Consider the following 16,713-nt stretch of genomic DNA (forward strand, 5'->3'; position numbering starts at 1 on the left):
TCAATTTTATTCATGGAAAAAGGGAGTTTTAAAGCCAGAAAGTTTCTTATCATCCCCACTTTAAAAAAAAAAAAAAAAAGAAAAAAAAGTGTTTCTCCTAACTAAAACCTCCATTTTATTTACTGATTTTTTTTTAAGCCAGAAAGATCCTTATCATCCCCATTTGAAAGAAAATTGTATTTCTCCCTCCAAATAAATCTCCTTGCTAATCATAATTCACACTTTTCCTCAGCTATCTTTCTGTCCTGGTCAGCTGCAGTCAGATACCAAGGTATCATCAAATGAGACACTGCCATGGAGTTCATTTCAAAGTCTATCCCTGTGCCAGAATCCCTTGTTCGGGCAAGATGTGGCAAGTGGATAAATGAAATACAAGACCAAGTTCGGTGAGTCAGAAATGTGCTTCCACAAAGCCCTGACTCTGCTGTGCCTTGGGAGGCTTGGGTGAGGCTCGACTAACATGCCCAGGAGCACGAGCTTACAGAGGGCACCCCACCTGAAGGTTGCTTAACCCTAAGCATTTCAGTGGCAAGGGTGTGTTTGGCAGATCCTGGCAGGTGGAGGGGAGCAGGGTGGAGGAGCTCAGGGCTCAGCCCCAGGGAAAGCCGTGAAGACACCCTGTATGGTGCAGGCAGGACACCTCTCCAGCTCAGGCTGCAGGGCACTGCAGGCTGAGCCATGTGGGCCCAGCAGCCCGTGAGGAGTGGGACAACCCTTGGCTGGTGGCATCTTGTTGGCCAGCATCCCCCAAGGACTAAGTGAAGAACCTCTCTTTGACACTTAGTTTGGAAAAATGTCTCCAGTTTGTTTTAGTCTAGGTGAGAAATGGAGGTATCACTGAAAACACAAGCACTTAAAGGAGCTAAGAGATAGGCACATTCCCCACTTCAAGTCCACCTGAGGGATGCAGATACCCCACACAACAGGTCTGGAGTGTGGATTCACTAAGACATTTTGTACTCCCCACCCTCACTGCACAGATCTCTGCTCAATTCAGCAATGCAAGGCAGAAACCGAGCCTCTGCCAGCAAACCTATCTGCTTGATCAGAAAAATCACTGTGCTGAACATGCTGGCTTTTAGTAAATATACATTTAAATGAGTTGCTCTGAGCACGGAGGGAGCAGCAGAATGAACCACTGGTCAAGGCAGACCTGAGCTTCTCAGAACATTTCATCCTATTATCCTGTATCACTGCCCAAATTCAGGGCTATATGTATTCAGCATATGGTAGAGGCAGCCACAGCAAGGTAACTCCCAAGGTAGTCCACTGACATCTGTGGAGTCACTGTCTAAGGGAAACAGGACTGCCCCAAGAACAGGATATCTGTATTCACTGAAACAAATCATCAGGCCCAGTTTTGACCTCCTCACAATCTGACATTGATGTCACACCCTGAGCTTGCAGGTTTCCCTCACCATAGAGCTACACAAGCAAGAGGAAAATCAGCCACATTGCATTTAACTTTGACACATTTACAGCCAGTTTGGTTCTACCATTCCCTTCTCCTTCGTGAGCCCCTGCTGAACTCATGCAATGAAACGCTAAACCGGGCACCCCAGGTTTGTATTCTCTGTTCTGACCCATGCCCTAAAGATCTGTTAATAGCTGGGACTCTTTCAGGGCCCTGCTAGGATCAAACAGCAGGTGCTGCACCAGCTAGACCTGGTTAACAAGGCTTCTGGACAGTCGGAGCTTTGTACAGTTGTTCGGGTTTGAAACTCCTACAGGGGAGACTCTGACTTGAAGAAAACTTCAACTTCATGTCCAAGTGACACCCTTCACAGTGCACTAAAAGGGAAGGGAAATTGCCCAGAACAAAACAGAAACAAAAATCAAACACAAACAGGAATGCTTCTAAAACTGTTGGGGAATTGAGGAGCTTTTAATGAGTACTGAGCATCCACGACCCTTAGGAAGCTTTGAAAATCTTGACTTCTCATCTGATTTTGTTCTCCACTTGGCTCGACGGAAGGATTTTCTAAATGTGTATTTTGAGATACTTATTCATAGCTAATTTTCTCTCTGTATCCATCTCAGTATCTTCCTCTTAGATTTTGTCAGTCATCACTGCCACAGAGATTCAGCAAGGCTGTCTTGTAATCGCCACTTGTGTCGTCCTGACGGGGGAAAGCAAATAAGAAAAGGTGAGTACAGAAGTCCCTCTGAGCACCCCAAGTGCTGCCTTTTTCAGTCCATGAGATACACCCACATACGACAAGGGCTTTGCAAAGAGCAAGGCGGACTTCAGCAGAGTCATTGCCAGCTGACACACCACCAAAAGGGAATAGAGAAATGAGGCCTGTAGCTGCCACCTGAAATAATATCGATCAAGTCCAATTCTTTTCTTTGGAATCCAGGTGAGCAATTGATCAGGGCTACATCCCTCAGAGCAGCCCAGGAAAAGTCAACATGAATGAGAGAAACCAGGCCTTTAGTGTTCAGCTCTAACTCCCCTGGGTATGCCTGTATTGTTCTTTCCCTCACAGGAAGGGAAAGGGCAGTGTAGTTAGCCCCAACACATGACATTTTTCAGAAAGCCACAAATATGGTCATTTTGATCTAGAAAAGTACTACAGAGAATGTCATGAGATGAACGTTTTGCTCCCTTCGACTATTTTGTGGTGACAGGTGTAAACCCATTTCTGCTTCTCAGAAGGAATGAATATTCCATACAGACCCTTGAAGATTGATCATTAATCAACATGACAGACACTGACAGTGTCAATTAGAAGAAAGGGCCTTCATTACAGAACGAGACTTCCCATGGGAACTACTGAGGATAAGACTTCTGTGCCATATGCACTGGGGGAAAGGAATGCACCAGATTCCTTATGATAGATTATAAAAAAACATCATTCCAGCCCTATTAGACAGCATGGCTTTATGCTAGAAAAGAATCATTCACTTAGAGCTGAGATTCAAACCCAAAAAGTTACAGTAAGCTTTGACAAGGCTCAGTTTCTAGACCTATCTCACCACAGTATGGACCAGGCCTTCATCTGGGGTAAATTGGTTTAATATAGATAGCTACAACTGCTTTAACTTATGTGGCACTAGCTTGAGGAAGTTCAGGACAGCAGAGAGAAGAGGAAACAGCACAGCAGTGTGAGAAGGGAGTGACAGGAAGGATTAAATGAATCTAGATTCATCTAGGAGATCACAAAATGCACAGATGCAGTCTGGTCGATGAGAAGCCTGGCACTCTTTCTCCTCAGTTTTGGCTTTGCCCAAGTCACATCCAGAGCACACAATCTGACTCATGCTTCAGGCACATGTATCTCTCAGGGAAGAGATTTTCAATAGGCCTGATGAAGAAGGAGAGCTATGATCTTTGCAGAAATATTTTTACTGAAAACAACCATGAGAGTGTCTCACAGGTTAGGATTGCATGTGATGACTAGGAATGAGCATATCAAGATGATGCTTACCAGAATCATGCTGGACAGGGACTGTCCTGCAATCTTCTTGAACTCAGCCTTTATAAGATTTAAGTCAACTTCACTGCGGGAAACGATCACCCTTATAAGAGTCCCATCATCGGTGCCAGCCCCCTAGAATAATAATTTATCAGTGTACAGTGCCAGTGGGTGTTCAAGGGATAAGCAGTCACAAACTGGTCCAGGACTGGAGGAGTTAGTTTTCAAATGTCACTTGACATACTTTCTGCAGCATATCTACTTCTCCCGGATCTGCTGTTGGCACCAAAAGCCATTCATGGAATTGTGCTGCAAGTCTTTGCTCATATCAAATGCAAAAGCAAATATGCTACAGAGCTGGAAGTGGGGACTGAATACATACAGTCCTTCCCCAGCACCACCCATGCAACACCTAGATTCAGTCAATGTTGTATAATCTTTCATTCCCAGGAACATTAAGCTCACATCGATAACAAAAAGCTTTGGGGGAGTATGAAATTAATCAGTTGTCTCAGCCTTCCAGAAAGTTGGAACAGCTGGCATCTTTTATATATGGGTTAAAAGTTACAAGTACGAGTGCAGTTGACCCCAACTGCACTACCCATGTCTCATGTATTCTTACGTAAAATCTCATTTTATACTCCTTTGAGAGAACTGCTTCCTACAAAGAAAACATTGTCGCCCAGTCTACTAAATTAGTATCATGGACAAAACTCCACCATGATGAACGTCCTAGGAAAGCCTCTTCCAGAAGTCTTGTCCATGTGGTAGCAGGTGGGACTGTGCTGCTTGTGGCCTTCTTAGTCAGAAAAGCCAGATTATTTTGGTATCTCAAGACTAAAGGGTACTTTTCTACCTAAGGTTTTTGAAGGGAATCTGCTGTTACTAGCAACAATAGCACTAACATTGCTGGATTTCACCAGAACTTTGGCTCTTCTGACTTCTAGTGGTGGAAGTCAGGTTACAGTTACACCCAGTATGAAAAAAACTGTGTTGTAATGAAGAGTCTTACCTTTAAAGCGTAGTACAACCTCTCTGCAAAGTAGCAATGGACGCTCCTTGTGCACTTCACTAGGCACATGAAAAGGCTCAGTAAGTATCAATGATAATACCAGCCCAGAGCAGCAGGTGATATAGATTCAACATGCTTTCCATTAATTCAGTCCTTCCCTCGGATCTTAGTTTATCTAAGAAGTACCCTTCACTTCCTACTAGATAGCTTAATAAAGCAGATCCAACCCAAGTCCAACTGCTGTAGGAGAAAAGACAGATTCAGACAAGAGAAAGGGAAGTAAAGTAGCTCTTACCAATAGCCAGCATGGCATCCTCTAGTGAACCATGAGTTTCACTCTTGATAGTGTCCTCTATGCTCTTATTGGCGAGTTTCTGGTATTCTTCAAACACTGTTGGAAATACAAGGCACTTTAAATCTTCACCAAGCAACTGCTCAGGCATTTTGCACCCAATATTTACAGGTATTGCTTGAGTGGAGATATGGAAACACAAATCCGACTACAGCAGCCTAAAGCAGTGGCCACATTTGCACTAACTTCAGCAAGCTTTAGTCATGCCCAGAAATCAGCTACAAAAGTGGGTAGTAACATTTGCTAGATCCCAAGAAAGCAGTAAAAAACTGCATGTGCACAGAATGACTAACGGAATAGAGGGGCTTAATTCCCTGTCATCTTTTGAAAACGTAAGTTCAATAATTTCACATTTGGAAATCTAACCCTTCATCACTGTTTAACCACTGAACTGAAGCAAGCTACAGAAGAGCAGGCACAACTCTACCATTTGGTCTCATGTTTGTTCGTGTCTCTGGCTTCAGGAACCAAAATAAAATCAGAGTAAATCTAGGACTATGCTGCTCATGGCCCTTGGACTTTTAAATGATGACAACAGCATGGGAAAAGTTATTCCAACCACATTTAAAACAACAACTTAGAAAAGACAAGCAGAACACAGGTGCGGATTCCAAGATATTTGAATTCCCACATTAACAAAACATCAGCAACAGAGCTGCCGTTCTTTCCCTTGCACACTCAGAATACTCTGGGGTTCAGAACTACAGACCTCAATTTTGATTTCTGTTTTTTAAACCGGCAAAGGAGGAAAAGAGCTTTGTAACACAATGAACATCATACTTAAGTTTCCACACATTTAAGATCAATCCCCTAAACTTTATCTCTCTGATACTTCCCTGAAAGGCAACACTACAGAATAGACAGATGGATACAACCTTCACAACTCAGGCCTGCTCTCCATATTCAAAATATATTAGTTGCAGCAAGTACACTCAAGTCTTAAAATAAACTTACTCACAGCCTGCCTCAGCACAAAGGAAACCACAGGTTCATTTGCTTGGCAATAAAGTATGTCCCAAAGGTTGGTTGCATTCAGACAAAGACAGCTTGAAATTCAGTTCTTAAAGGCTGAGGCAGCCAAAGACTAGAAGCCACTTTTTTGTTTTCTAAGTGATTCTGAGAGATTAAATTTGAAAATACGAGGAGGAGCTGGCCTCCAGGGCCTAGAAAACTGTTTCAGAAGACCTCGGCTTGAAAAAGTTGAGGCATACCTAATTTATCACCAGTCTAATTTAGCTCCAGTTGACTTGTACGCTACTTAATTTGCTTAGACCCAGCCTACAAAACAAAACCTGTTAGTCAGAGCCTTGGACTGTCTCAAGAGTCTGAGGCGAGAAGGTCTATCCATCACTTTGTCAGTGATTTTTCCCAGAGGAACCCATGGCTAAGGGGTCATAGATCTATCCATCACATGATCTTCACTGGTTAGAAGGAGACTGTCTCTGTTTTCTGGGGTTTATAAGAAAAGCTGTATCATCCAGCCATCACTACAGTATCAGGACTCCCAGGTAAGCAGCCTGATTTCAGTGGCACTGAGTCTTCACAAGCTCCCACCAAAGCTGCTGACAGCTCTTGGGCACTCTGAACAGCCAAGAATTAGGACACACACTTAGGTGCTTAGTTCTGACCACCTGCCTTTGCCATCTGCAGCCATGCCTCTTCTTTTTGGATAGTCTCACTTCAGAGACCTGTGAGTGGGGTCTCTGCTCCATACCTTTCAGCAAGTGCGTGGCACTCCTTGTGCACAGGATGGTGATGAACTGTATCTCATCTGTGCCCCGTATCTTCTCTCCAGCAGCATAAAGAGCCTGCAGTTTAATATGCATAGTTACTAGAGATGTTGTATGCATGCAGCTGCTGATGGAACAGTGTGGCATAAGGCACTGCTTGGATAAAGGGGGTTGAAATAATCTAAAACACCATATGAACTAGACTCTCCTGGAATGGTTCAAAGCATAAATGCTTGACTGTATCTTCTAGTCAAACTGGGCAGCAACCTTCTTCCCCCTTTCTATCCCATCTGCAGCAGCTGGAGTAGCTAATGATGCTCTTGAGGGTCCTCCCCGTTCTTAGCCATCCCACTCCACCATATCCACGTACTTCCACATGTAGAAAGCAGCTGAGCCTGAGCCCAGCTCTAACCACTCCTCTAGGGAGTGGCAAGGCTCAGCAGTGCAGGCAAAGCTGAAGAACTCCAAGCTGCTTGTGCTTGCAGAAAAGCCCTCTCCAAACTGCCATGGCTCCAGCCCACTGCTGACCAGGATTTTGTTGCCCAAGCACTCTGAAATTCAAGATAACTGGGATCCAGGCATACTGCTGATCACAGGCATTTGAGAGTACCTCTGCATCCTGGCGAGCCAGTGCTGTGTCCACATAGAGAGTGGCATTGTCCCTCTCACCCTACAAGAATAAAAAGAAAGCTAACCATTTGCTTTTGTGAAGTATCTTCCGTACAAGGATCACAGAGCATGTTCTAGACAAAAATGAATTCTCCTTCTCAGCTATCTATTTCTGCAGAGTACTTGAGCACTAACATTTCAGAAAACACAAGAGCTAACTCCTTGACTGAATGAAATGCATTGAAACCACTCACATGGCTGGAGCAAAAAAGTTGCTAAATTATTCTGCTGCTGAAAGGTTCAGTGGGGTAAAAGCATCTGAATGCACTCTCAGCATTGTGGGGGAAGAATCTGGAATAGTGTTGAATCGTAACTGGGGGCATTGTTTTCTAAGACCACTGGAGAGTGTAGTGATTGTAATGAGTGTATTTAGGCATATGAAAAAGTGAGGTGGCTCCTCACAGCAGAGCTGATGGAAAGTTGCCATCTCTCTTACTGTTGCTAAGGGAATGGGGGGTTCCCTGCTTCTGTCACTCTGAAGCTGAAAACTCAGAAAACCAGTCAAAGTGACACGTTGTCTTTGCAGTTTATCTGGTGATCATGACTGCATTGCCCCTGCTCATGGCTTCCCCGAGAAAGAAGAGGAAAATGTTAAGATCTTTAGATCCCCATTTCTTTTTTCTAACATTACCTGAAGAAGACAAACTAGAATCTGTTCAAAATAGCCACTTGTTTCTGATTTTATGTCTTCTTCCAGATCAGAATCATATTCTACACAAGGGAAAGAGAAGGACAAGAGAAAGAGGATTTATTATTTGGGTGACAAGGTTGCGATGTCATCAGCCACCCAAGGACAAACAAAAAGCCTCGTGTTAGTCAAGAAGGTCACTAGGGAAAGACCCAGGGGTGAGATCAGCCCACACGCTCAGTGACACCCAGACTGGCATTCCCATCTGTGGCCGAGTATAACACTAGCTCCACTGACATCGAAGGCATAATCCAATTCTTATTCCTAGAGACGTAGTTTAAGGGAGCAAAGACATGTCAAATATGCACCGACACATATTTGACAGATTCCCATCTGCAGTATATTTAGTGGAGAAATAAAGCGAAGTGAGTAGCTTTATTTTCTTCTGTATGCCGAAAATAGTCTGTGTATCCCACCTGAATCAAATTTGTGATTTCCTGACCTTTTCCACCAACTGGATGGAAAGTGAAAGGGATTTTCAGATTTACTCATCCCAGCCACGTTCTGTTTGCCAGGCTTACAGCAGAGTTCAGCTGTACCTTCTTAATTTTAAAATCCCATTTTGCTGCTGACAGTGTCAGTGGGTAACCTTGTTCCTGCTGTGCAATTATGCAGCCACATATTGCTCTGATCACACAAAGCAGAGCCCCAGACAATTTACCTTCTTTGTATGCTTTGATTATCTCTCTGATCTGCGCTTTTGTCCGTGATGCCAGGATCTCTATGATGGTACCTTCGCTTGTTCCCACACCCTTTAATTGAAAACACAGTGGAGAAATTAAAGTGGAGGAAGATACCATGCAGCGAAATCTATTGCTAAAGAAGTATCAAGTGAGGAGTTCAATGGCAGCAAAGTGTTGGGTTGTGTGCTGAGCACTGTTAGGATGAAAACTTGGGACATATTTGGTTTGTGCACAGATTTGCTTACTGAGGTGCACAATTTTTAAAGAATGATTTTAGGCAACCATGCCCTTCTACAATGCACTTTTTGGATCTGGGTCTTTGATGGCAGACAATATTAGAGAGATGTGGGGAGACCAATTCTTGTCCAGTCAATACATCTTTGTACCATTTTCATAGACCTCCCTCAATCTGTGATTTTAGATGGTACTGCATCAACAGGTAGTGCCCAACCAAGCCCAACCTGGCCTTCTTGCCACCACTCATTGATTTCTTAAAGGCTTCACTTCTCACGTGGGGTGTCAGGGCAACAGTCCTGGCCTGAGGTTGTTGACCTCCATACACAGGAGGCACTGCAAAAAGCAGTGAAGAAGCATTTAGCTGGAAACTGGCATTTGTGGGTGGTCATTCTTTGCCAAAGCTAAGAGCTTAGTTCTGCTGCTGCCTTCCCAAGCTCTATGAGATACGTACAAAAATCCAAATGCAGTCCTAAATATTAAAGTAGCATTTTCCACCACAAATGTGCTTTAACAGAACAATTAACTATATAGTTTGTTATTAATAGTAGCCTTCTGAGAAACTATATCACACAACACTCCAGTTACTATCACTTGCATTAATAAGCACAATTACAGGAAATCAGCACTGGAGCTACGCTATTACTTAATAAGCAGCATGCAAGCAACTCACCTTCATGGCATCATGAAGCTCCTTGGCATCATATTTGAATGGGGGGTACACAAGAGCTACCATGAGCATCTCAAACTTGCCGCTCAGCTCAGACTTCAAGCTTTCGATCAGATCCTGTTAAACATGCACTACATAATTATAAAAAAATCTCAAAGGAACCCTTCACTGCCCTGCGCTGCTCATCCCCACCACCCACAGTATTGTGTTGATAGTTCATTAGCAAGGTCTTAGGGCTGGAAAAGGTACCCACCTTCAAAATGGGATTTGTCTAGGTCCTTCTATATCCCCTGTCATCCTGATACCCGAGCTTCTCCCACTTACTAATCAGTTCTGCCACAGAATGGGGAAGATGAAAATCTTTCTGTACCCTGCTATACAAAGAGGGGAGAACTAGGCAGCTGAAGGCCTTGAATTGAGCGAAGGATTAACTTCATGCAGATGTGAATCCCAAAGCCATGCATAAGCACATACCAAGGCATTTTACAGAATCAGGCTTGCAGTCTGTTTAAAGGTGGGCTTCAGAACCTTACCATCATAGTAGAGTAGTTTTCTGGGTATGACTCACCCTACTTCAGTAGGTACCTAGGTACCTGGGTACCTAGGATGCAGCCACTCTATTCATTGTCCCATATTCCCCCATGCACATTTGTTCCCCTTTCTCAGGTCCTTACAGGGCATCCCCCCTCTTTTCAAGGGTCTTTGGAGATTCCTCTTCCTATGACAACCCAGTAGCCTATATTGCTCTTTCCCAGCATGTCTCCCTTTTTGTGTTTAACTGTGACTCTCATACAACTGGATCCACAGTAGGGCTGGTGGAAGAGTTTGCAGCGCAGAAAGTTTCCAGATAAAAATAAGATTTTATCCAAGCTGGAAAGGTAGCTACAGAAAAACATGGTTTTAACAACTACAGTTTGTTTTCCTCTTCAAAATTTCCTAAAAAAATAATGAAATAAGTCCTTAAGTTGAAATTTTTTTTGTAACGTAAAAGGGCGTCAAACCACATTTTTAATCAAAATGACACTTAGAAAAGCATAAATTTTTGTTATAGTTCCAAAAGCGACATGAAGTTATGCTTTAAGTCAAACTAAATTTAAAAAAATGTATTTCTGGACAAAAATGCCATTTTCTAGAAAATGGCAATCTTGGAGGAAATCCAGTTTTTCCACTAAAGTCTAATTTAACACATTTGCCCCGGGCCTTACAGTCAAATATCAATCAATGCATTTCCAGAAGACCTGAATGTTGTTTGAACCATGCTTGCAGGATGAGCTGTACACCCATCTGCTACATCCTGCATGCAGTGAAATAGTGACTGAATATTGTTTTGGGAGAACCTTTCCAAACTGTGCCTTGAAGGATTTGGCAATCTGTTGACGCTGCATATTGCTCCTCTTGGTTAGGACATCAATTATAGCTTGCTCATCAGTCCCTAGGGAGAACAACGATAAGCCATTAACACAGTGCACAGAATAAGTTGAGACTAGTCCCAAATTTGGATTCAAGTATCCAGCCAGCCTTCCCTAATTCACTGCCTTCATGAATTTAAGTATTTCTCGAGGAAGCTTTAATTTTGAATTCTCCACATAAAAACATGACATCTCTGGCTGCAATTTTCTTAAGGAAGGGCTTTCAATTGGATTATTATAAGCTCAACACATAAGAATTTACACATGTGGTTGATATTAAATGAAGTCAACTCACCAAGCCCTTTCATGGCTTTGTACAGAGTCTGAGCATCAGGCTTGGGGTCAAAGCTCAAAGCACCTGCCACGGACCTGCCCTCTGCTTCACTCTGAAAGAATAAGAATACAAGGCTTTTTTCTGCTGCTTTTCATTAGCTGAAGGGAAAGCATTTTGGAAAGGAAATTAATGTTATTATCCCTGGCCTACACCTGGGGAAGGCACAGGGAAGTGCAGGGGTTGCTTCAAAGTCATCCGTCGGGGCAAAGCTCCAAGCAGAACACAAGTTTCCTGCCTCTGTCTGGCTGTACCGGCCTGTGGCTCCTGGCTGAAATGTGAAATGTAAAGCAGTAAAGCACGACTTACGCTGTTGTGACAGTCTTCAAGTGCAGGTGGTCCCAACAGAAAAAGCTGAATAGGCTGCAGAGGCTGGACTTTCCTATTCACCCCTTAAAGGCAATGCTTTGGAGCATGTATGTTATAATATCATACCACTATTAGGAACTGCATTACTCAGTGTTTTAGCACAGGGTAATTTTATACATAGCCTTTTCCACTTCATGGCATAGTCATGCTCTCACAGAACATTTTTCAAGGTAGCAGCTTTATTCCGCTGCTCTTTCATTTGGGTACAGCTAATTTCACAGAAGCAAGCATCTCTGCTGGAAGGATTTGGGCCAAAAGCAGGGCCATTTTGAAGGAATAGACCCACCTGGAGAAATACAGGTTTAATGTTTTCCTCCTCTCCATGACTTGAGGACTAACTATACAGAAATCACCCAGACAGACCACTAAGAAAGTTTCAGCTCCAGAGTCCCAGGGCAGAAAGTCTCCAATCCCCACAAGAGTGGTACCATCAACCAGAACCCAAGCTCAAGAGATTCAGTTTAACAAAAGTTGTTAGTCAAGGGACTGGCTTGGATATATTGACAGATTTCTAAGAGTAAGGTCCTGTCAGCATGGAAGCGTGAGTGGTTAAATTCATAAAAAGCTGTTACCGCTTCATTCCAATAAGGAGCACATTTTAACTTTCTTAGCAGCGGAGGGCTTTAAACTGTCCCAGGAAACTACTCTGCTCTCATAAACATGCCGTGTTATGGGCCACGGAGTGCCGCCCAGCAGTCTCCTGCTCTGGTGCAAATCCCTTCTGCTCTTATTTCCTGTGTGAAATAGGTCCCTACCCCTTTTCCCTAGAGTCATACAAGGTCATCCAATTTCTCCCCAGGGAAAAATTGTCCCTGGAGAAAAGTCCTCCCTGAAATAGCCTTCAGGCAATCATTGCCAGGTAGAAGAGCTTGTGAAACTTCCCTTCAGGACCTGCGTTCCTGTTTATAATGACAGTCTGCAAGATTAATGTTAGACACTCCTGAGCACATGGCCAAGAGCTGCCAGGTCCAGCCTGGCACCACGGCGGAGGCACGGGCTGAGGCCCAGGATGGCTGTGGAAGCCAGCCCAAGCGCCCTCGTCCAGCGCTCCGCGGGCAGACGCAGCTAGCACATGCCTGCACGCCGGCCAAGCGCTGGGGGCAGCGGCAAGCAACCAAAAGGCAACGACGCCCAGCAAGAGAGGACGGTGTGTTCCCCAAGCACAGAAGGCTCTGGAAGCCTCCTCTGTAGGCAGCTTTACATCAGCATGGGGACAGGCTCGAGGGCCACCACACCTTGCTGCCGGCAGGCAGCGGCTGCGGAGAGGAGGGTGTGGGCAGGTGACACTCAGCCCTCTGGTTCTGCTCTGAAAAAGTCAGACAATCCTCTCTAGCTACAGCAAGAGACCACGTCGAAGAAAGGCTCTGGATCCGTGCCCGGTAACTCAGGGGAAGAGGGAGTGCAGCCTGAGCTGCCATTTACATACAGGTTTGGAATAGGTGGAAACAAATCAAACAACGGAGTCTTTTTAAAACTAATTCCAATAAAGATTTATAGCCCATCATGGCTCAAGTTGCTCACTCATGACTCACATCCTAAACCTCGTTCTCAATGTGTTTATAATTGCTTCAGCAAAGGTACAATCACATCAGGTTACCACAGAAACCCTGTTCAATTTGGTCTCTTTTCCAGATGAACTGATCCTATAATTACCTGACTGAAACTACTCAAAGCATCTGTGTAACTGTCATGTGAAGATGAATAATTGGCAGGAAAGCGGTGAAATCAATGTACCTTACAGCTGTTGCTCTGAAAAGCTTTTTAATTTATGAATGAAGGGAAGGGGGGTGAAAATTTTCCTACCAAAATATTTTCAAATCTAAGTTGTATTTTACGGAAAATCTGAAATTTGGGGGGGCAGGTGGGGTTACTCTTTTTTTCTGTGGAAAGCTTAAAAATAAATTTCATATTTTGCATTTGTTCAGTTTTGAATTGTAATTTTCATGATGAATTTGGAAAATCAAAATAAATGTTTTACCACCCCTTCCTTTGCCCCCTCCTGTTCTCTCCACACCTCCGCTTCCTACAACACCAATAGATAAAAGATTTCTCAAGCTTTCAAGCGCTTTACTCCTTTTACTTTTTTCACTCTAAGTTTTCAAACTATTTCCAGCTTTGCAAAAAACCAAAACAAAACAGGAGGAAAAAAGGCAAAACATGAAGTGAGTCTTCCTCCAAGCTTTGGGTAAAACCTGTTTTATTACACTGAGCTTCCAAAGTGAAATAGAGGCAGAAGGAGATCAGGAAAAAGGAAGATCAGAACTCCAAATATTCTGAAAAAAGTCATGACATGTTCTGACATCAGGAAAAGGTTTTCTGATAAGGATCCAGAAAATGGAGAGTAGCTTGAGATTTTTCTTCAAGTTTTTTTTTTTTCCCCCTCCCAGTTCCCACTCCTCTCTGTGGCAGAATTATAACTGAGAGCCTGAGAAACGATCAAGTCCATGTGAAGTGGTTTCTCACTCCACAGGGGAATATTGCACCTATGGTAATATAATGCACTGCAGGACTCCTCTCGGGACACATGCAAGCACAGAGCTGAGGCTGCTTGCTCAGCCAGCTGTCAACGCCCAGACTCCCCGTGCCACAGCCGGGAAACAGAGCAGCCGCTGCATCCTCTGGCACATCAGCCTCACTGCAGTTTTACTGCTTGTACGAGCTGCTGAAACATAAAATCATGTTCACAGGAAGAAGGGGGGCCCTGGGACTAATCATTCCACAAATGAGACAAAAGCGGCAAAGGCAAAGCCTGTGTGGTGCTGGCAGTGCTGCTGGGCAGGTGGCGGGTCTGGGAAATACAGCTTTCCCGTCACAACTCCTCCTGCACATGCTGTGCTCCAGCAGGTCTCTGCTAGACCTCGGCTTACAGAGAGAAAGTCCTGGCCTCCCACGTTAGCTAACGAGAGCACTGCCACCCATGCTGGCAGAGCCATGTGTTGCCCCGGGCACTGCGTCATCCTCCTTGCGCTGCCGAGGCTGCTCAGGGCACCCCGCGAGCACCCCAGGCCATGGGCCGCCCAAAGCCACGGGGATCTGAAAGGCAGCACGCACAGCGTTTCGGCCTCTTAGCAAGCTGACAGGGTGTCCAATTCCACGTCACTGCAGCAATATTTGAAACCCACCGAAAAATGGATGCTGCAGCTTGGTCACGGTCTCCCTGTGTGACTGTGGCCTGCCAACGCAGCTGGGAACCAAGGTGGGGACAGGCCTAGTGCCCTGAAATCACTGCCCAGAGGAAGGGGGGACGGATGCGGAGCCCATGGCTTTTGGAACTAATGCAGAATTCGGCTGTGCAATTTCGCTGTTCCCCAGCACTGTCTTCCCACGTAGCCAGGCGCACACACGCACACCCCCCCCCCCCCAGCACCCTGCTCAACCAAAGAAACAGGAAGTTTGATCGTTTTCCTAAAGCCAGCAAGCATGTTAACACCTCCCTTAATCAAAGTTTTGGAAGTGCTTTAAAACTCTTTTATAGTCAGATAATCAGCAAATAGGTCTGGCTGACTTCTAAAGAGAAGCATTTCATTTCCACACATTGACTGATGCAATTCATATGTTATCTCATTACAGTGCCAAAATGAAGGGGTCTTACTTTGGTGTTTCCTCTACTTACCCAGCCCTTCCACCACGCCATTGCTGCCTCAGTAATTGTTTCTGGGCCTGTTAATGAATAAAACCACACATTTCACAACTCATGATAAGGGAAACAAGTTGGGGGGAGGGAAGAAAGAAAAGTTCTTTCCAATAAACTTACCGCAAGAGAATTAGAATAACTGTGCTTCTCACAAGAAGTTTATTCCCTCTGGAGACTGCAGGCGTAACTGGCTTCTCTGTGCTGGGAACACGCAGGCATAAACCACCTTTATCTGTAAATTCCACCGGGCAACACCCTCAGACACGGCTCAACCTGTTTTTCATGTATGATCTCACAGGGAGAGATCGAGTTGCTTAATAAACCAGGCTTCCCTTGTGAGGAGCCCTACATTCAACCTCAGCTGACTAAAGTACACTTTAATTTTTCCACTGAGCCCCACTCCCTCCACCCCAGCATTTTAGCCTCTGGCGCTGACACAACATGCAAATTACAACCAGGTAATTCCCAGAATAAAACTCCACTGAGACTCAGTGAGTTCTGCCACAACTTAATAGGCCACTCATTATTAAGGACTGCTTCTCTCAACCAGTCTGCACCACAGCAAAATAGGACACTAAAACTTTACAAACCCTTCCCAATTTCCCTTCCTTCAACAAGGCCTGTTAAAAAATAAAAATAAAAAAAATCATGTCCTACATCTTGCAGTAAAGCTCAGTAAAGCAGCAGACTACACAGAGACTAGGGAGGTCCCTCCTTGTCCCTTGGCTGGACTTGCATGACGTGCGGAAGGAAGCATCTCTAGGTTAATGTAGGACCAGTACATCTAGGGCTCACTACTTTCAGTGATGCCAACCTCGACAAGGTTATCATGGAACTTGCACTAGCTGCTGTTTTATGCTAAGGTTCAGCAGTGGAGTGTGATTTTTTTTTCCTCTTTTTTGTGTTTTTAAAGAGAGCTGAACAGCTCTTAATACTTTAATTCAGATAAGTGTTCCTGTGAAATCAGCTGAAATATCTTACAGTTGTAGCAAGATTTTCCTGTCTAGACTTTTGTCAGAATTCACCCGTGCCAGCATTTATTTATTTATTTTAAATGGAAAGCTGCCCTGGTGGAAACATTCCCACCAGCTCTAATCTTAACCCTTACTATAGAGGAACTTTGTTCCCTCTCTGTCCCCTCTCCCAGTTAAAGACCCATGTGGGGCCCTGGGTAAATGCCAAGGTAATGGACCTCTCTTACTGCCTTCCCACACACTGGTTCTTCGCTTAACCCAGCAAGATCCCCCACGGTCTGGGAAAATGCCCTGGTTATTCCCACTGGAACTAGTTGTTCCAGCTACTCCTCCAGAGACACATCTACCATATGGAGAGGGCAGTCTGATTGCAACAACACTTGTGGAAGGAGGAAGCACTGCTTTGGCATAGTCAGTACGCAGCTAGAGCCTGAACTGGCTTGGCTTCTCCTGTTCAAGAGGCATGCTCACAGTCAGCACACAGCGGGGACGGCTCAGGAGCAGGCCTCCATCCCCATCCTCCCAGACAAAAGCAGGCC

General features: G+C 44.5%; 1 protein-coding gene across 1 annotated transcript; it reads right to left on the bottom strand.

Annotated features, from left to right (window-relative positions):
- Positions 1 to 1,852: 1,852 nt before the first annotated feature.
- Positions 1,853 to 15,451, bottom strand: ANXA8L1 (annexin A8 like 1). Its single transcript, XM_026112555.2, has 13 exons — positions 15,321 to 15,451; positions 15,180 to 15,226; positions 11,162 to 11,252; positions 10,795 to 10,889; positions 9,461 to 9,574; positions 8,532 to 8,622; positions 7,814 to 7,893; positions 7,124 to 7,183; positions 6,498 to 6,591; positions 4,727 to 4,822; positions 4,432 to 4,490; positions 3,432 to 3,554; positions 1,853 to 2,120 (listed from the first exon to the last, which is right to left on the bottom strand). The coding sequence occupies exons 2-13, from the start codon at positions 15,198 to 15,200 to the stop codon at positions 2,061 to 2,063; spliced, it is 984 nt and encodes a 327-aa protein (XP_025968340.1). The 5' UTR covers positions 15,201 to 15,226; positions 15,321 to 15,451; the 3' UTR covers positions 1,853 to 2,060.
- Positions 15,452 to 16,713: the final 1,262 nt, after the last annotated feature.

The sequence above is a fragment of the Dromaius novaehollandiae genome, chromosome 6, assembly GCF_036370855.1.
Source record: "Dromaius novaehollandiae isolate bDroNov1 chromosome 6, bDroNov1.hap1, whole genome shotgun sequence".
In the NCBI taxonomy this organism is placed as follows: Eukaryota; Metazoa; Chordata; class Aves; order Casuariiformes; family Dromaiidae; genus Dromaius; species Dromaius novaehollandiae.

Coding starts and splice junctions, on each gene's coding strand:
- ANXA8L1 (XM_026112555.2), bottom strand. CDS start 15,200: ATGGCGTGGTGGAAGGGCTGG. Junction 9,575..10,794: donor TCAAGGCACAGTTTGGAAAG/GTTCTCCCAAAA, acceptor CATGTTTAACAG/GATCTGATCGAAAGCTTGAA. Junction 4,491..4,726: donor GGATGCCATGCTGGCTATTG/GTAAGAGCTACT, acceptor TCATGTGCCTAG/TGAAGTGCACAAGGAGCGTC.